The following is a 20,335-nucleotide window of genomic DNA, read 5'->3' on the forward strand; positions in this document are numbered from 1 at the left end:
GCTGAACGAATAAGGTGTTGATGGTTTTACTTTCCTGGGGGTCCTTCTTTTCTTAATGCCACGCAAAGTTACGTCAGGGAAGCCTGTGAGAATATCGACCCTATCCTGTAAAACCAAGATGGGGAGCCACTTTACCGGCCTCAATACAAAGTTAAACAGGGACTTGTGATGAGTTGGCAAAAGGTTGGCAGAGGCATTAGAGTCCGGCTGGAGCACGCAAGTGGGTTCGAACTGGTGTACATGCTCGTAACAGCTCGGTTTTCTGGTATACGAAAGCGAGAGGATGCGAGAGGAACCGTGTGAGAGAAAGGAAGCTTGAATGGTACTAGCTTTGGTGTGTTGCAATGGGAGGGGCATGGGGCGAAACCGAATACGACCCTGCGTCCCATACGCGTATTCTCTGATCGAGACGAACATACTAATATGGAAGGCGCAGCAATACGCGGTAAATCTCGAGGTGGGAAAATAACCTTAATTCTGGTCTGGTCAGATCATCTGGAGGGAGCGGTGAGATGTGTGCCATCGCGGGACCAAGACGAGCCGAGCCTCGCAAGGCATACACGGCTTTTGCGACGGTACGAGGCATGTGAGATGAACGGCGAGGAACACCGAGATCAGCAGAGTTTCCTTCTCTTTACTCTTTTACGATTTACGGTTTACGACTTTTTACGAGTCACGACGGCGCGTCGAACATGCCCAGCCCATCGACCTCGGGACTTGAGCCCCTGTCCGCGGCTGCGGCCTCTGTCTCTTCCTTGGTCTCAACCGGGATCACAGCCAGCGGTCTCTCGGCGGCAGTCAGCGCCCTCCTCTTCGTCTTCTTGAGCAGCACGTTGTGCCGCCTGCTCTTGACGTGCTTCGTCCAGTCCTGCTCCGTGACGCACGTCGTCTTGCAAATCTCGCACGTCCGGCGGCACAGCGTGCGCTCCGTCTGCGCCGTCGCCTCCCTCAGCACCTCCCGCGCCGTCTCCGACAGCCCCGTGGGCGCGGGCATATCTTCGCCCCTGAGAAAACGCCCCGCGACATCGACGGCTGGGTCGGCGACGTCGGCCGACCACCGTGAGATGTCAGTGCTGTCCATGATGAAGAGATGGTCCAGCGCGCCGGGCTGCTCTTGGAGAAGGGGCACGATCTTTGTGCGGATCCAGCGGGTTTGGTATTTCGCATACTGCCGCGTCGACGTCTTCATCTCCTCGAGGCCAGTCGCCTTGAGGGCCTCGAGGGCGGAGGGGTCCGTCGGGGGGTCGCTCGTGTTGAGGGCCTTGAGATAGGGCGAGAATTCCTTGAAGCCGATCGATTGCCAGATGCCACGGGTGTAGTCCACCTCCTGGCCGGCAGCCTCCTTCGCGCGGACGTACTCGTACATGGACTGGGTCTCGTCGTCGAGGCCGGCGGTCAGCATCTTGTCGACACGCTTATCGAGACGCTCCTTCAATATCTCGGGGTCTGAGTAGACCCAGAAGAGCAGCGTCTGCCAGGGTCCGGCGCTTCCCCCGTCCCGTTTGGTCTCGGCTGTCTTGCGCTGGCGCTGCTCGGCGTAGATCTCCGACGCCGGGCGGCCGTGCTGCAGGTAGATCTGCAGCGAGCGCGAGATCTTGCGCCTGTCGTTCGGGTGCCAACGGTCCGCCATGACGGGGTCTACCTCGAGCAGTTTTGCGAGTATGACGTCGGTCGGCTCGTTGAGGATCGGGAACGAGGAGGTATCATCGTCGACCTTGACGTCGCTATCCTTTGGCTTCTCATCATCGGCGCCGACAAGGGTGTCGTCGAAAAGAAGGGCGTTGGTGTAGTAGTGGGTGCCGCCGACGACGATGGGCAAGTTGCCCCGGCTTCGGATCTCGTGTATGACCCTGTTCGCCTCGCGCTTAAAGTCCTCGACGACCCAAGTGGGCTGGTCGAGGCCGATGTGGTCGAGCAGGTGATGGGGGACGCCGCGGCGCTCTTCGGGGGTGATTTTGTTGGTGATGATGGGCAGGCCCTTGTACATCTGCATGGCGTCTGCGTTGATGATTTCGCCATTGAAGCGAGTTGCGAGCTCTATGGCGAGCTATGTCCGTCAGCTTGGGATCGCGTCGGGGCGCAAGGCTAGAGCACAAGGCCACAAGGTTGTGCGACGCGACTCACCTCTGATTTTCCAGTTCCAGTCGAGCCCAGAATGACGACCAAAGGGTCCGAGGGCGGCGCATTTCGGGCTGTCATGTTGCCAACAACATTGTGTATGAACCTTCGGCCGATCACAGACCGAAGTATCATACCCAGGGAGCCACCGAGAAAAGGACAGCGAGGGGGGCTTACAGCATCGCGATGCTGCTTCGTGTCCTATGGCTGGTGACTCGACTTTCGTCAGTGACTCTTTTCTCGGGTTGACAGCTTCGCGGTTCTCCAAAGAGGTGGCATCAGAACGCATAGGAACGCGCCAGAAGAAAAGAAAAAAAAAAGAGTAGCGGGCAGGCACTGGATTGGGCCGCCGTAGGGATTCATGGGGGTCTTTGGAGACCCCTGGAATTAAGCACTGGCCTGGGCCGGCTGGCAACCTGGGAGCTCCCATCCGAAATGTGGAGGGAGCAAACCCCCGGTGCAACCCCCTGGCTTGCCTTGCCTCTGTCCCTTAGCCAGAGCAGCTTAAAGACGTGAGATTACATGTCAATTGGCGGCGGTCACGTGCTGACGTGCTCCACCTAATTTTTGGACACATCGACAATTTGGCGTTTTTGAAGCCAGATCGCAGCCGACCCTCTTTTTCTGCGTCCCTCAGGTCCCAGTCCCCCAACGCTGAAGCTGTCCTTTTGCTTCCTCTCCCCTTAATAACCTAAACCTTCCTCTCTCCATCTCCCCATCACCATCACCTCCCCCCCCTTCGCCACACCCGGAGCCATTGTCGCTCTCTACCTCTCTTCTTCTCTCTCCCTTCATCTGGATGAATTAAATCCTTTGTTTGTTGTTTTCTCTCAGTGTAACAGCCCATCATGAGTTCCCGTAAGTTGCAGCCCCCAATTGCCACCAAACCTCCAAAAAATCGCGTGCTCCCAGGCGCATAGCTCCAAAAAGGACACGCGCGCCATAATTGTCGCACACTCGGCCAACGATGCCACCCCCCAAAAGCAACCGCATCACAAGAGAACATCCCAATGGCTAACGCGCGCGCTTTCGCATTACAGTACGGTTCCTCGATCTGGTCAAGCCGTTCGTGCCGTTCCTCCCCGAGGTTCAGCAGCCGGAGACCAAGATCCCCTTCAACCAGAAGCTGATGTGGACGGCCCTGACCCTCCTCATCTTCCTGGTCATGAGCCAGATGCCCCTTTACGGCATTGTCTCGTCCGACAACTCGGATCCTCTATACTGGCTGCGTATGGTTATGGCGAGTAACCGTGGAACGCTGATGGAGCTGGGTATCACTCCCATCATCTCCTCCGGCATGGTCTTCCAGCTCCTCGCCGGTACCCACATGATCGACGTCAACCTCGACCTCAAGAGCGACCGTGAGCTGTACCAGACTGCCCAGAAGCTCTTCGCCTTCATTCTCTCTGCCGGTACCGCCACTGTCTACGTCTTCACCGGCCTCTACGGCCGACCCTCTGACCTTGGCGCCGGTATCGTCTTCCTCCTCGTCCTCCAGCTCTTCGTCGCCGGCATGATCGTCATTCTCCTCGACGAGCTCCTGCAGAAGGGATACGGCTTGGGCTCGGGTATCTCCCTGTTCATCGCCACCAACATCTGCGAGTCCATCATGTGGAAGGCTTTCTCCCCTACCACCATCAACACCGGCCGTGGCCCCGAGTTTGAGGGTGCCGTTATCGCCCTCTTCCACCTGCTCCTCACCTGGCCCAACAAGCAGCGCGCTCTCCAGGAGGCCTTCTACCGCCAGAACCTCCCCAACATCATGAACCTTCTGGCCACCATCCTCGTCTTCGCCGCTGTCATCTACCTCCAGGGCTTCCGCGTCGAGATCCCCGTCAAGTCTTCCCGCCAGCGTGGTGCTCGCGGCTCTTACCCCGTCCGCCTCTTCTACACCTCCAACATGCCCATCATGCTGCAGTCCGCTCTGTCCTCCAACGTCTTCCTCATCAGCCAGATGCTGTACTCCCGCTTCTCCGACAACCTCCTCGTCCGTCTTTTCGGTGTCTGGGAGGCCAAGGATGGCTCCGCTCAGCTCTCTGCCATCTCCGGCCTGGCTTACTACATGTCTCCTCCCTTGAACTTCAAGGACGCCCTCCTCGACCCCATCCACACCGCTGTCTACATCGTCTACATGCTGGGTGCCTGCGCCATCTTCTCCAAGACCTGGATTGAGGTTTCCGGCTCTAGCCCCCGCGATGTCGCCAAGCAGCTCAAGGACCAGGGTCTTGTCATGGCCGGTCACCGCGACCAGAGCATGTACAAGGAGCTCAAGCGCATCATCCCCACCGCCGCTGCCTTCGGTGGTGCCTGCATCGGTGCCCTCTCCGTTGCCAGCGACCTCATGGGCGCCCTCGGCTCCGGCACCGGTACCCTTCTGGCTGTCACGTAAGTTTTGAACCATTCTACGTCAGTGTAAAACATGTTACTAACAGCATCCCAGCATCATCTACGGCTACTTCGAGATTGCTGCCAAGGAGGGTGACCTGGCCGGTATGAAGGGCATGATTATGGGTTAATGTTGCCAGCCAACGAGAACGACATACCCTTTTCAGAAGTATCGAAGCTTCTTCTTTTGTTCATGCGAGGCTTCCAGCAGCCATTATTATCAATGGTGGCTACCTGTGTAATATCACGGCATACATCTATTAAAAAGTCATAAAGAGGCCTTGTTTCCGGGTTGGAAAACAAAAGCAATGGGTTTTCATGGTGATGGTTTAAGGTAGCATTAGGCAACAGGGCGAGTTTACTCTAGACAGCCTCTCGGCATGGCAAGACGGGCTTTAAAAGGATGCCACGGACTCTGACAGAACACGTCATGAGCCACATTTCTTCGCCTGCTTGCCAATGGGAGCTGATCTTGGGGTATTGTATCTAAGACCATGAATGCGGACAAATCCATTTCACGTATCCCCAAAAGCTGTCACATTACTCCGCATTTGATCCGTGATAAGTGTATACGATGTCAAGCTTTCTCCATGGCCGTGGTCCGTATTGCCGGCTCTCATAGCCAGCTCTCAACGGCCGAGTAGCTGACAAGTTTCTGCCGCTTATGGTATAAAGAACTTAGTATAAATAACGTACTAAATCGTCTTGATTTTGCACGGGGTATGATAGCCTCTGGCAACTCCTTAGCTATTCTCATTCCATGTTGTCCGTATTGCTCGTGCATGGTGAACCCCGAGACGAGGGAGATGGGGAAAGGGGCTTGTCTAGAGTGCCCGAGCAGAACTTCCAGGCGTTGGAGATTACATGAGTGGATGGTTCAAAGAGCACGGCATGTAGTCTGGGATACAGAAGACGCACACCCAGCACTGTTGCAGCTTGCTGAAAGACGAGCTACCAAGTAAGATGGGATGTATGTGTTGCTGTAATTTATATGTGGAAGAATGGGCTGGACCTGTTTGTTACCGAGAGGCTCAGGTGACAAACCATACATAAGTAGGAAGGCGAGGTCTCGTATTCGGTCTTGGGCTGTCGCTGGCTGAACCCTTTTCACTGCCTGCACGACCATCGTCGGTGCAAGACAAGGTTCACATATGTATCTCCTGCGTCTGCTCAGCGACTGATTCCTCCATGTCCCCTTGGTCTTTCTCGTTCCCTGTTCCTGCTACTGTAAATACGCAGGACGGAAGAGGATATTGGGGAGAAGCATCCAGTCAACGAAAGCCGGTGCATCACTATAAGCAATACTTCAATCCGTCACAAGAGAGCTGAGAGTTGGGCCGCCTGAAGGTTCACACCCGTTGATCTCGTAGGGACCTAGGATCCAGAATCTGATTCCCCGAGGAGGACATCACAGTCTTTGGGGGAACACACGCCGTATACTGCATGGACCATCGAACCCTTACATAGATGATTTTTTCTCGGGTGGCACTTGATACGCTCGAAACTGGTGTGTTCATAAGGTACGAACTCGTCCATGGTTGGGGGATGAGCTGCCATGCTACTCAAAGGGAAACCACACGGGGTCGACACATCACAGATATCCTCTTTGGGACCGTCCTGTTGGGAACTTCATGGTGGTTCATGTGCCATTGTGGTATCAAATAAGCAGCGTGCCGTGGTCCATATGTTGAAATTTATGACAGTCCAGCCTCCATCACATTCTATACAGAAGGCAAGTCTACACCTGAGCAAGGCAAGAAGGCTTACTATACTTCAAAAACATCATCCCGTTGCATTCAGTTTCCTCACCATCCTCAGCATCACCCATTGGTCAGGGGTCTCGGATCAGGCTAACTAGCTTTCCTCTGACTCTTGGCTGTTTTCGGCGTACTGGCTTCCGCAATGCCACGGCGCGGATGGCGAATTGTGGTATCCGATTTCCTGAAAGGCAGTGGCGAACTTACAAATAGTGATGCTACGCCAGGCACAAGTTGCAGGTTGAAAGGAAAGATGATTTGTCTTGCTCAAACGCCAGGCAGATATCCGAGGGAGTTGTGACACAGCACATAGCATGCGGAGTGTTGTCATGAGCCGCGAGGAACAAGAGGCAGAGCCATTAGAGTTGGTTACGCACGTACATCTCTACCTCCAAGGACATATGATGCTCTATTCCACAAGCAGCGGGAAAGCCTAAAAACCGTGCAGGCACCCTTTTGGTCATAGCCTTGAGCATGACAGCGGCGCAACAGGTTACATCTTACAACGTGGACGCGCCGTATAGACACAACGGACCACAGGGTAGACTATAGCCCTGGTGCAGTATGCTCTTGATACGGACAAGGAAAAACGACAGACTAGACACCTTGAAAATGTCAACATCGACGACGGCAACACCATCAGCCAATTCTTCCACACCCATCAACATCCAGGCTTCATCACACCCAACACAAACCTCTGCCCGGACTACCGGCCCAGAGTCAATTGGAAGCTCCTTCGAGCTGCAGGCGTCTAATTTTTCGCCACGTCCCGTTTCGCGCTTGTATGTTCCCTACCATTGGGGAGGGTACAAATGGATAATATACCCCGGATGATGGGTTAGGGTAGTATGTGCCTTGGCGTGGGGGCTGAGTGTGCCCGGCCCGGGCCCAGAGTAGCGGCCACCTTTGACACGGGGTGGTGGTGCTGGAGGCGTCGACCGGCGACGTTTTGGCGTCGGCTTGTGTTGGTTAACCTCGATGGTGTATGCATGCGTGTTAGCTCAAGTTAGACGGGTCGGGTTGGCGGCGACTGGTGCAGAAAGGCTCAGTCTCAAACGCCACGGCAAGACGGCATTGGGGTTCTCGAGTGGGCAAGAATTCCAGGCAGCGACTATCCTTTGCGTCTTTGGTCGTCTGAGGGAGACAAGCTGACAGCTCGAACATTATGAATACCTTTTTGGCCCTCCGGGCGCCACCCGCGCACTTTGGGCGGCCCCACGATGACTACATCCGAGGGCTGCAGACTCCATAACCAGAATAGGCAGCTGGGAATGGTTCTCTCATAGGCAGCTAGCTGCAGGAACCCTGTGCGGAGCTTTGAATGCCTAGCTCAGTGGTTTGATGTTGATGACTGGCAGCTGGACGGCCTCAATGCTTTTCTGCCGTTCCCTTCCAAGCGGCTACTAGCGTGATGAGTTTTAGGCAGCATTGGTACGCGAAGCCGAATACTTGAGGCTGCCTATGCGTCTGAACAATTATATCTAAGAAAGGCCCCCTGCCTCCTTTATCAACCAACGCACGCCGAATTGTGGCGACCTCATAAGCCGTTGTGGGCTCGAAGCGTACATGCAAGGAGCTTGCCGAGTCCCAACGCGCAGTTGTCTGACCATCGACGTGCCAGCTATGAGTCGTGGCTTGCGGAAGATGAGATTGTCTGTCTTAGAGTTCATTCTTCTCATTGATTTCGGCAGTCAAGCTTACATGGAAGGGCAAATGGTGAGACATGCTCCCTGAAATACCTATGCCTAACCCATTGCCAAGCCACGGGGAACGGCGGCCGGGTTCGTTTCTGGACCTGGACTTTTAATCGAGATGGACGCCAATCCCCGGTGGAAAGGAGAGGGCCGTTTCGAACTAAAAGGGCACATGTGTTGCCTCTCACTGCCTTTTTTGGCATCACGAGACAACGGCAACGGTTGAGCGATAACCCGTTGCTCTGGGAGCGAGACTATCTGATTGATAACTTGACCTGACGATGAGAGTTTGCTCGCCCAGGTGAGCGAAGGACAAGGTAGTCAAATGGGGACAGACTTCTTCAGGTCAGGCATTGGGCTTTGTGTAGGCCTGGATAGAAGTCTCAGCGAGTGCAAACGGGTTATCGACAATGGAGAAGGAGAAGGGCTTCTGTTGACCGGGAATAGGAGAAGACCGACGATGTTCTGTATGATGATGAGGCTCAAAGTTCCCTAGACAGCAGTCGCTCTTATGCCAACCTGCGTCCCAACGTCAAGAGAGGGGGGCGAGGTGAGAGGGCTTCGTCGAATCTGCGATTGCAGAAAAGGAAGAGCACCCGAGGCCAAAGCAATTCTTCGTGACGCTGGTGCGTATACAACAATGTTCCTCGATGCATCCATGGGATTACAGACTTGCGTGCTGCAAGCCGCCGAACACGTGAGGACGGTCACTTATCAAGCAGTCAATGGCGCAGCCAATCGAAAACGTTAGAAGCATTGACGGCCAACTTGGAGCGCTTCCAACCCTGCAACAGTGGCATCGTGTGGTTCAGCCCGTGTGTAAGCTCTTACACGCAAGGGAAAGACTTGGAAGCATTTTTAGGGCACTCACTGGCGGTTCAGTCAAGGGGCTGCAGCCGTGGGGTAGTGGCGTGCTGACCGGATGGCGGGATGCCAGAACTGGTAAACTCGATATGTTCGCAGCCCATGAGTCCTCCGAATGGCGGTGAAGGTGACTCATTGGCCGGTTGGTAATCGTATTCCGGAGGCCGACTGCCGCTCTGACAAGATTGACGGGATAAGGATGGACCGTAAATGGAGCTCGAGCAAAAAGGATCAGCTTCCCTAGCAGTGCCTTTCCGCAATTGGAAGGTCGTCGATTAGTGGACAGTGTAGTGATGGAGGTGCAGGGACATGTCTTGAGGGGACCAGTATAGGTCCGGCGCGAGCAACGCGTTGCGTGATTCGGTGTTCGAAAAGCCGAGAACACGACAGGCTATAGAGGGTTTGAGGGTGCAGGGTTGAGGCCACCCCGTGCTTTATGGATAAGCAGATCAATTGACGCGACTGGAGTGGCTTGCAGGTCATGAGGCTTCAGGGTGGTAATGGTGAATGCGTCCGTCGTGCCTGGCTGGCCTGGATGCTGGGAGTTCATGCCGCTGATGAAGAGCACGTAATTGAGCACGCTGCAAGCCATGCCAATTCCGTTGTTCCAGGCGAAGATAAGTGTGTGTGGAGGGACCAAAGTCCAATACCTAGCAAAATTTTGTGTTGAATGCAGTGTCCACAAGTCTGCAGACGAATCTCAAGTGGGGGGTGAAGCAAAGTACCTATCCTTGAGTTGCCCCCAATACCTAGTCCTTGTGCATGCAAGAGGTCGGAGCCATGGATGCTGTCGTGAAAGGAGAGCACGATAGGAGACAACTGCGTCCTTGCTTGGTCCTGCCCGTTGAGTGGAATACCCGGCGTGAGGTGGCACGACTCGAGCAGCCAACAGCTGGTGTGCGACGCATTGTTGGAGCATTGGGTGTTTGGACAGAGAGCCGCGCAATACACATGCTGTAGGCGGCAGAGACGAAAATTGGCTTCTGACGTTATGGTGGCGCGGAGACGGCGTCTGTTCTTGGATGGGTGGAAGACGTTGAAAACCTTGGGCCTCGTGGCAAGCTGACAGGGCTCCAGTTGAGAAGCTAGCAAAGTCTGTTCCGTTACGGATCAGAGGTGGGATGCTACCGGTCAAGGCATTGTCACTGATGGTTGTCGCTGATCTGGTAGCATCCAATTGCGCTGCCGTGCTCGGCGGTAGGACACTGGTGGACGGACGAAGCATGCCCAAGATAAGGTCCAGACGAGAGGCGTGAGCGCAGGCCGGTCATGCTAAAGTGTCGTCGATGTTGGCGGTGGAGGTGAATGTGCCAGTATGCCAATTGTCCAGTGGTTCACAGTCCAAGTTTGATGTGATGTGTCCCTCCCGATCGAGTGGTCCCAATGAGGACGAGCTTGGCTTGGCTCTGAGACACCCATCATGCTGACCTCATCGGCCGTCGCGGGCGGAAGCCGTCGTTGGCAGAAGCGTCTTTCCTATCTGTTGAGTGTATCCGTGCTTTACCAAGCCCAATTTTTATCAGCCAGGACTTTCGCTGCTGATGACACGGGCGTTGCCCATGCCGCCGTTTCCTGCAACAACAAACACTGTCAAGTGGATAATTGAAGACAGGCACCTGCTTGCGAGAGGGCCTGGCTGCCTGGAGTAGCATCGAAAGCTCAAGGATGCGTCGCTGAAGAGCGGGTGTGGGCGGCAGTGGATGTTGTACGACGTTCAATCCGTCGCAACGGACGACGGATGAGAAGATGAAGATGTGCGCGAGTGGACGGAACAGAAACGAGCTTCTGGCGACGAACTCTCGGCGGCAGGTGTGCGCGTGCATGAAGTAGGTTATGGTCAGGAACTCGTGATGCCTTCCTTCCCAATGATTTGCACCTGCCACCTACCTTACTACCTTACTTAGGTACTACCTGCATCTGCTGCAACTGCAAGTACGGCTTGCGCTCTTTGCTCTTGGACTTGCCCCGTCTGGCCTCGCGCTTCAGGACGCAGGTACGTACCGTTTCCAAGCACAGGGGAGTGAAATTTCCTTCCATTTCTTAGTACAAATTCCAAGCTCAAAACAGCAGTACGTACCGGATGCAAGTGGAGACAAAGCTCTCCAACAAGGTGCTCTGGCCCCGAGGGGGAAAAAATGAAGTAAAACGGAGAAGTACGGATAGAAGAAAACCACAAGGGTACAAGCAACCGTCGTCTGTCCGCCTTACATCATCGGGGCTCGATCCAAGTGTTTCCAGATGCTCATTTCGCCCAAAAATGAACCTTGTCTGCAAGTGACTCAGGCGCCACTATGGCGGGCAGCTCACATGCATGCTGTCGTCTCTGGCGGGACTTTGGGACTTTGGAAGAGGGAGCAGGACTTTGAATTGGTATTTGATAGTGTTGCTTGCGAGCACGTGCTTGCCACAAATTGAAGCTTCCCACTGGTCGAGATTGCTATCGTCGTGCATTGTAGCGGGGACCTGACCCCGGGGCCCTGTCCACTCTCGGTTCACCCTGCACTGCATCTCAGGACTGCATGTTCTTGAGGTACCGGCCGACAATGCCTCTCTGATGCCTCCGTCTCTCTAGGGGGTCATTCCTCTGGATGTTGCCGCTTAGCCCAAGCCAGAAAGCACTACAAGCCTGGCCGACAGAACGACGAACGGGGCCGCCAACAAGCCTACATCCGATGCAACAGGATGGCCACAGATGAGGAACGAGGACAAGCCCTGCATCTTGGGAACCTTTTCCCTGCTAGCCCTCCCGGTCCACGTCCCTCTATCCCCCCTTCCAAGCCTGTGTGACCTTTGTCACTTCCTCGGATCCAGACTGGGTCTTGGGGACCCGCTGTCGAGGTGTGCAGCAGAACCGCAGCTAACCCGTTGTTGCTTGCCGCGGATTGTCGTGCTGCTCCGGCGTCCTCGTCCTGAACCACCTTCGGATGCCGTACGGAGACTTGCGTGCCTTTCCATGCAAAACCCGACTAATGTGAGTGTCACTGTGGATTCGACTTGCTTGCAGCAGCTCCATCCACCTATCCACCCATCCACCCGGCCCAGGCAGGCAGGCAGGGCTCCTTCGGCCAGCCAGTCAGTCGTTGCTAACCTGACACCAGCATAACAAAAACGGCACAAGCAGCTACCGGTACAGACATTGCTCCTGCACCAGGGAACGGGCAAGGCAAGACTGGACCGAAACATAGCTTTAACCTCCCCCACCCCAAAAACTCTGGATTCTGCAACAGACGTGTGCCATCCTCCTCCTTCCTTCCCTTTCTTTTCCTCCTTTTTTTGTTTTCCTCCCTCCCCTCCCCTCCCCGCGCCACACTTCCCGGTCTCGCCTCGCCTCGACTCGCCTCCTACAGATCCCACTTGCGTGATCTCTGGAGTCTGGACACACGGCCTGCCGCTTCCTCCCTCGGCCTTTTTGCTTCGAGGAAACACATAACCAACGCGGCCACACGACTGCCCGTCCCTCTCTGCCCGGCTGCCGTTTCTTCCTCTCGCTCCCCCCAAATCCCTTGCCTTTCACGGGTCCGACGTCGGCCATCGCTCCCGCGCTGTTTCGCCCGTCGCGAACCGAACCGACAAAACCGTTGCAAATCCCATTCGTATTACCCCAAACAACTCCAACCCGCCGCTGTCAGAGCTCGACCATTGTCCGCTTTCTTTTCGGCGTTGCTCCCCGCCACCCGGGAGTGGGGTACTAGCAAACATGAGCAACTTTGCTCAATGCAGCTGGCCGATATGGGATATCGATGATCTCACACCGTGCTTCCAGCAAGAGTGAGTCGCCCATCCTGTTGCGCCCAGCCCGCGCCGCATTGCAATCCACCACTTCTCCGCGATGCCGTCAATGCGCCGCGCTCCCTGCCACAGCCCGTCTTCCAACCTGGTCGAACCGGATACACAACCGACTTTGCTTCAACTTCAATTGCTAACCATTGATCTCCCGCAGTTATCTCAAGATCCTTTTCCCTCTAATCGTTATAGGATTCTCCATCCTCCACCTTGGCCTGCAAGCCATCCGAACCGCCGCCAAGAGCCGCAAGCATGGCTATGAGCAAGTTCCCGAAGATCACCACCACGGACACACCGACATCCCTCCCGAGGAGACCGCCGACGAAGATGAAGACGACGAGGCTTTGACCATGAATGGTGGCGGTCGACTGGCCCTGGTCAAGACTACAACCAAGGGTTCTATCGTCCAGGCTGATAGCCCTCCCGCCCAAAACTTGACCATTGTTGTCGAGGAGATCGGAATTGCTGGTCTGATTGCGCTTCATGTTATCGCCTTGGTTACCGGCACCGTCCCTGGTCACCACGGCCTGCTGGTCACCATAGTTGGCCTCGTCACCTGGGTCTACGTTGCCATTCTCGTCACTCTGCGTCTCTTCCTCGGAAACACAAAGTGGCGCGTTCCTCGCATCTGGAACCACACGGCCGTCATCTACCTCTTTCAGTGGCTCTTCACAGTTGCCATCTTCCGCTCCGTTATTATCCACCCAAGCAGCCGCCTTTCGCAAATCCTTACCATTGTCGAGTTCGCCCTTACCACTCTGCTTTTCGGCCTTGCCATCACGACCAGAAAGGGAAACAAGACGGTGCTGTTGGAGTGGGAAGATGGAATCGAGCCGTCGCGCGAGCCTCTCGCCTCTCTCTTTTCCCTCGCTACATTTTCTTGGGTCGATCCCGTCATCTACCGCGGCTACAAGGAGACCCTCGAGATGAAGAGTGTGTGGAACTTGGTTCCCAAGGAAAAGGCTGCTGCCGTTCTCGCCGATTACCGAACTCTGAAGAGAACGACGAGCCTGGCGTGGCATTTGATTAAGTACTTCAAGGGCGAGCTCCTGGTTCAGTTCGCTCTTGCATCCTTTGCTGGTGTATTCACTTTTGCTCCGACGTTGCTGCTCAAGGCTATCCTGGAGTACGTGGAGCATCCCGAAGGCGCTCCTATCAACGTCTTGTGGCTGTACGTGATCCTCTTGCCCGTCCTGGACATCGTCAGGTCCTTCGCCGACAACTACGCCTTGTGGATCGGTCGTAAGATTTGCATTCGCATCCGCGCCATCATCATTGGCGAAATCTACGGTAAGGCACTGAGACGCAAGGCCTCCGCAGGCAAGGACAAGGAACTCGGTCAGAACAAGCCAATTGCAAAGCAGGGCTGGTTCGGCAAGCTCAAGGCAAAGCTGGGCTTCAAGAAGGCCAAGGCGGATGCCGAGGCAGCTGCTAACGGCACCGCCAAGGACCCCGCCAAGGACGATGAGCAGGCCAACTTGGGTACCATCATCAACCTCATGTCCGTTGACAGCTTCAAGATTGCCGAAGTCACTGCCTACCTGCACTTCATCTGCGCATCCGCCCCGACTCAGCTCATCATTGCCATTATCCTCCTCTGGGATGTCATGGGGCTCAGCGCCATTCCGGGATTGGTTGTTATGGCTCTGCTGCTGCCCATCAACTACAGCTTTGCCCGAGGCTTTGCCAACACGTCCAAGAAAATTTTGGGAGCAACCGACAAGCGCATCAACGTGACCAACGAGGTGTTGCAAAACATCCGCATCATCAAGTACTTTGCGTGGGAAGCCAAGTTTGGCCGCATTGTGGATGAGAAGCGTGCCGCTGAGCTGAAGGCTCTCCGATCCCGTTACATCATCTGGTCTTTCGCCGTTGCTGTGTGGAACTCGGTCCCCGTGCTCATCACCTTCTTCTCCTTCTTGATGTACACTCTTGTGGAGCACAAGCCTCTCTACCCGTCCGTGGCCTTCACTGCCATCTCTCTCTTCATGCTCCTTCGTGTTCCTCTCGATCAAATGGGAGACATGTTTGCTCACGTCCAAGAGACCAAGGTTTCGCTGGATCGTGTCGAGGAATTCCTCACTGAGGAGGAGACGGAGAAGTACGAACAGCTCGGAGAGGACAACGTTGACGAGAATGGCAACAAGGTTATCGGCTTCCGCAAGGGCAACTTCATCTGGGGCGGCAAAGACGTCGTTGCCGAAGATGGCTCGATGGCTTTCCGGCTTATGGACATGGATGTCGACTTCCGCATTGGCAAGCTCAACATCATCTCCGGACCTACTGGTTCCGGAAAGACGTCCATGCTGATGGCCCTGCTTGGTGAAATGACACTCGTTGATGGCAAGGTCTATTGTCCTGGCGGCCGAAGCCGTGAGGATGTCCGGGCTGATCCTGAAACTGGCCTTGCTGACACGGTCGCCTACGTTGCCCAGGCCGCATGGCTTGTAAACGCCAACATCAAGGAGAACATCCTCTTTGCTGCGCCGTACGATGAGAAGAGATACCGGGACGTCATCGTCGCTTGTGCCCTGGAACGTGATCTTGAGATTCTCGACAATGGTGATGAGACTTTGGTTGGCGAGAAGGGTATCACTTTGTCTGGTGGCCAGAAGCAGCGCATTTCGCTTGCTCGTGCCGTATACTCCAACTCCCAGCATATCTTCTTGGATGACTGCTTGAGTGCTGTCGACTCTCACACGGCCCAATGGATCTTCAACAACGCCATCAAGGGTCCTTTGATGGCTGGCCGAACCTGCATTCTGGTCACCCACAACCTCCAGCTCTGTGCTCCCTCCTCTCACTACATCGTTACCCTGGAGAATGGCAGGATTGCTGCCCAAGGCCCCTCTGCTGAGCTGATCGCTTCCGGCAAGCTTGGCGAAGAAATCCAGAAGGCTGCTGTGAACTCTGCCACGGTATCCCGAATCCCGTCCCGAGTCCCGTCTAGTGTTGGCGAAGATGGCTCAGAAACTGTTGTCAACCCTGGCGATGAGAGCACTACTGAAGCTCGGACCAAGAAGAACGACAAGAAGAAGGAGCAGAAGGACGCCATGGAGGAAAAGAAGGCTGAGGGCTCCGTCAAGTGGCCTGTCATCCAACTCTACCTTTCCTCCATGGGTGCTTGGTGGTTCTGGGTCGTGGCTCTCACTGTTTTCGGTCTTCAGCAGATGTCTGGCGTTGCTACTAACTTCTGGGTCCGAGAGTGGGCGAACCAGTACGTCGACGAGGAGGTGGAGCGAATCGCTTTCTCGACCTCGTCCCACACCTACAGCCAGCAGTCATTCTCTCCAACCTACCTCGCCTCCATTGCGAACTACGGCAACCGCATCGGCTCGACTTTCTCCACCACTGCTGCCGCTGATGTTGACGTCAAGTACTACCTTACCGTCCTTGCAGCCATTGGCATTGCTGGCTCGGCCGCTGCGTTTATCAGAGATATCTGGGTCTTTTATGGCTCTTTGACTGCCTCTAAGAAGATCCACAACGACCTGATCTCCCGCGTTTCCAGAGCCAAGTTCAAATTCTTCGACGTCACTCCCCTCGGCCAGTTGATGAACCGCTTCAGCAAGGATCTCGAGGCAGTGGACCAAGAAGTCGCTCCGATCGCTATTGGTGTCTTCGGCTGCGCTCTTGGAATCTTGGTGACCGTCATCCTGATCACCTGGGTTACCCCTGGCTTCTTGGTCGCGGGTGTCTTTATCACTGCAGCATACTGGTTCGTCGGTGCCTTTTACCTGCGTGCTTCCAGAGACTTGAAGCGTCTTGAATCCGTCCAGAGGAGCCCTCTGTTCCAACAGTTTGGCGAGACGCTTTCAGGCATGACGACCATTCGAGCTTACGGCGACGAGCGCCGCTTCATCCGGGAAAACCTGTCCAAGATCAACGTCCAGGCTCGCCCTTTCATTTACCTCTGGGCTGCGAACCGTTGGCTTGCCTTCAGAACCGATGTCCTTGGTGACATGGTCTCCTTCTTTGCCGGCGTCTTCATCATCATCAGCCTGGGCACGGGCACCGTCGACCCCGGTTCTGCCGGTATCTCACTCAGCTACGCCATTGGCTTCACCGAAAACGTTTTGTGGCTCATTCGCCTGTACGCCATCAACGAGCAAAACATGAACTCCGTGGAGCGTATCAAGGAATATTTGGACGTTGAGCAGGAGGCCGAGCCGATCGTCGAGAAGAACCGCCCTCCCAAGAACTGGCCTAGCCAGGGTTCGGTCGAGTTCATCAACTACTCCACCCGCTACCGCGCCGACCTCGAACCTGTCCTGCGAAACCTCAGCTTCAAGATTAACCCCAAGGAGAAGGTCGGCATTGTCGGCAGAACAGGCGCTGGCAAGAGTTCTTTGGCTCTAGCCATCTTCCGCGCTCTCGAAGCCGATGAGGGCAAGATTCTCATCGATGACATCGACGTTGGCTTGATTGGACTTCGTGACCTGCGCGAGGCCATCACTATTGTTCCCCAGGACCCTACGCTCTTCATGGGCACCATCCGTTCCAACTTGGACCCCTTCGACGCATACACCGATGAGCAGATTTTCGAGGCTCTTCGCAAGGTGCAGCTCATCGGCCCCAACGAGTCGACTTCCAGGCCAACTACCAGACCGACAACGCCATCGGCCGGCGCGATGCTGCCAGCCACGCCCAACCTCGGACTTATCCAGGGAGACGCTAACCCGAGCCCTGGCTCCTCGATTGCGCCGACCAACAAGAACGTTTTCCTTAACCTCTCATCGACCGTCTCAGAGTCTGGCTCCAACCTATCCCAGGGCCAGCGCCAGCTTCTCTGCCTTGCTCGCGCTCTTCTGAAGCGACCTAACGTGCTTGTCATGGACGAAGCCACCGCATCGATTGACTACGCCACTGACACCAAGATCCAAGAGACCATCCGCGAGCTTACCAGCACCATCATCACAATTGCCCATCGCCTGCAGACCATTGTAGATTACGATAAGGTTCTTGTCCTGGACAAGGGCGCTGTCGTTGAGTATGGTCATCCGTACGAGTTGATCCGCAAAGAAAATGGCAGCTTCCGAAGCATGTGCGATATGAGCGGAGAGTACCCTCTGTTGCTCAAGGCTGCCAAGAAGAAGTGGGATTCTGGAAGACTGGTCGATGTTGACGATGACGAGGAGATCGCCAAGGACGATGGCAAGACCAAGGCTGTCGAGGACGAGGCTAAGAAGGTCACCGAGGAAGCAAAGAAGCAAGCCAACGCAGATGCCAAGAAGGCCGAGGCCGAAGCTGAAGCACGGAAGAGAGCAGAGGAAGATGCCAAGAAGGCCAGACAAGCCGAAGAGGAGGCTAAGAAGGCCGAGGAGGAAGCGAAGAAGAAGACTGAAGAAGACAAAAAGAAAGCTGCCGAGGAGCAGGCAAAGAAGGCTGCTGAGGAGGAGGCGAAAAAGCGAGCCGAAGAAGCGAAGAAGGCCGAGGAAGAGGCCAAGAAGGCGGGCGGCGGATAGAGGCCCTTTGGCCGTGCATAAAAGCCTCCTTATTTCGTGTACTATTGTTGTTTGAAAGCGATCAGTCTGGGTTGGCCTATTTCCCCGAAAGCTTTCGCCAGCCGTTTGCTGTGTTTTAATAAGGGTAGGGTAGTCAGATTCCGTAGATACAGGGGAGAAAAACTTTTCTTTGTCCATTCAGATGATGGTTCAATGGCGGTGATGCTTCGTCGTGGTGAGGTTGTGCATGTTGGACAGCACGACGGCCTTGCCGAAGCTCGTTGTCTACACGATCATGTCATGTCAAACGTTTTCTATTCATGGACATGTGCCGTCAATACCATTCTAAAGGCCAAATAGTACACGCAACAGGGTTAACGACAGATGGGCATCAGCTTTTCCCTTCCCAAGAAGCTTGCAGGTATGATAGCAGAAAGGGCAATGGTGGTTGATTTCTGGGTATTTCCGGCAACCCAGAGCAGAACGGATGCAGCCAAGTGCCGCAGCAAGTCCAATGGGATGCAAAAGAACTTGAAGATACAGAACGCAAAAGGTGCTCCGAACAGCTCTGTTGTCCGGGATGCTAACGAGCTTGCCTCGTGGCGGAATCGAACCGCCGATCTTCTCATTACTAGTGAGACGCTTTACCACTGAGCCAACAAGGCCTTTTTCGATGACTAATTCTTTGAACAAAGAAACCATAGAGGGCGTGGGTTGTGGGGGATTGGAAGCTGGTGGAGATGGATGCTGAGGACGGGGCGGGCTCGAGGTTATGGTTGAGAGTCGGGTTGGCGACGAGAATATCTGATGGGTCGTGATTGGACTCCCGATGAGTAAAAGGCTTGGTACTTTTTTTTGTAACCATTGGTTGAGTGGACAAGTGACGCGGATTAGGCATACTGTCCATTAGGAGGCTTTGAAATTGATAAGGCTCGGAAGTCACATACTGCCCGTTGTTATGCGAGCATGGCTCTCATGAGGTTGCGGACAGTCCAACTGGAGGCTGTCAATGGAGTTATTGCACGATGGTATTAGGTAGACCAGCTGCCAAACTCACCTACTTGATCTAATTGGAAGTCTTGTGCAAAGATATATCAAGTGCTATTTAGTGTAACACAACACAGAATGTAATTCTCATGGTTTCTGGGTTTCCCCTAGCCGTTGCTGCTGGTTCTCTACAATGGTGAGTGAGATCTGTGATTTCAATTCAGTTGTTGATTCTGCGAGTCTCTGAGAATACCTGCTGAGAAATCAGGATAGTCTCTAGTCTCAAAGCAGAACAATGTCCAGGCTTGATTAATGAACTTGGAATCTTTACCTCAATATCGTTCTCTCCCTTTATATATCAGTTGAAACTAGCAGTTGACATGAAGTTGTGCATACCATTCCTTGAGTAAACATATGACGCGTAGTTCCTGCAAAAGAAGACAAAAGAAAAAAAGAAAAAAAAATGTGGTTTCAATACAAAGACTTGACGAGGGCTGTCTGTCTCGGTATCTTGGTTTGTTCAGGCTAGTCAAAACCATCGGGACAATTGCCTGTAACTTTTTGACGCGGTTCCAGGGCCGAGCATTTCGTGTCTTGTTGACAATGTGCCCTCATTATCGTTGTTTTGTACTTCTTGTTCGCTCGGACGTAGGTACGAAACCTGACTCAATAACTCTGAGTACTGTTCTTTTGTTAACCTTGGTACTCTGTTAGTGAGAATCATTAGCCTAGTCTTATCAAGTATCTTATCTTAGGACCTAACGAGCCCGTCGGACAAACTGCAGAAATGTGACACCGCCGGAGACTACAATAAACACCGAAGGACATTGGAATTAGCAGCAGATTGCGTTTGGAACCAACATACTGTCTCTACTTTAATTTCCTCTCCTGTATGGCTGACTACAGAAATAAACTCAGTGCATCTTAATGACGCAGCGCACGTTGATAGCGTGTTTTCCTTTGTTATATCCCTGTTTCCTACGAATTGTAAAAAAGAAAACGAGGTTGGGGTTCCTAGGTCTAGAAATAACGCCAACTTGTGCGGGATCATTAGTTAACTGCTGGAAGTAAGTCAGTCAAAAAGTCACGTTACGAAGTCTCCCTTTAGGTGGTAAACAAAGTTGGTGCATCCCAAGTCGCAACCCAACGCCTGTCGTTGAGGGACGGTATGTCAAGTTTACGAACATTGGACTGTCGTGACACTGTAGGACGGTCCGATGTGGAAGGGGTTTGCCCGACGGAGCGGAATTGGGACACATAGGCACCGGTACTTAACGCTTTCCATTGAGTCCGCGTTTATCAC

The 20,335-nt window shown here is 54.3% G+C and overlaps 3 protein-coding genes and 1 non-coding gene across 4 annotated transcripts; 2 read left to right on the top strand and 2 right to left on the bottom strand.

Moving 5' to 3' along the window:
- Nucleotides 1-673: 673 nt before the first annotated feature.
- ColSpa_01159 (tRNA ligase 1) lies at nucleotides 674-2,199 on the bottom strand (the record flags this gene model as incomplete). The annotated part of the gene is made up of 2 exons (XM_049267371.1): nucleotides 674-2,047; nucleotides 2,125-2,199. The coding sequence occupies 2 exons, from the start codon at nucleotides 2,197-2,199 to the stop codon at nucleotides 674-676; spliced, it is 1,449 nt and encodes a 482-aa protein (XP_049123328.1).
- A 767-nt stretch (nucleotides 2,200-2,966) lies between these two features.
- ColSpa_01160 (protein transport protein SEC61 subunit alpha) lies at nucleotides 2,967-4,634 on the top strand (the record flags this gene model as incomplete). Its single annotated transcript, XM_049267372.1, has 3 exons — nucleotides 2,967-2,976; nucleotides 3,159-4,503; nucleotides 4,559-4,634. 3 exons carry the CDS (start codon nucleotides 2,967-2,969, stop codon nucleotides 4,632-4,634), a joined length of 1,431 nt encoding a protein of 476 aa, XP_049123329.1.
- Nucleotides 4,635-12,515: 7,881 nt separating this feature from the next.
- Nucleotides 12,516-18,066, top strand: ColSpa_01161 (ATP-dependent bile acid permease; the record flags this gene model as incomplete). The annotated part of the gene is made up of 2 exons (XM_049267373.1): nucleotides 12,516-12,586; nucleotides 12,759-18,066. The coding sequence occupies 2 exons, from the start codon at nucleotides 12,516-12,518 to the stop codon at nucleotides 18,064-18,066; spliced, it is 5,379 nt and encodes a 1,792-aa protein (XP_049123330.1).
- A 572-nt stretch (nucleotides 18,067-18,638) lies between these two features.
- ColSpa_tRNA_041 lies at nucleotides 18,639-18,710 on the bottom strand. Its single transcript has one exon. It is a non-coding gene; the product is annotated as a tRNA-Thr (tRNA).
- Between the last annotated feature and the right edge of the window lie 1,625 nt (nucleotides 18,711-20,335).

Source organism: Colletotrichum spaethianum (genome assembly GCF_022836535.1).
Source record: "Colletotrichum spaethianum MAFF 239500 DNA, contig02, whole genome shotgun sequence".
In the NCBI taxonomy this organism is placed as follows: domain Eukaryota; kingdom Fungi; phylum Ascomycota; class Sordariomycetes; order Glomerellales; family Glomerellaceae; genus Colletotrichum; species Colletotrichum spaethianum.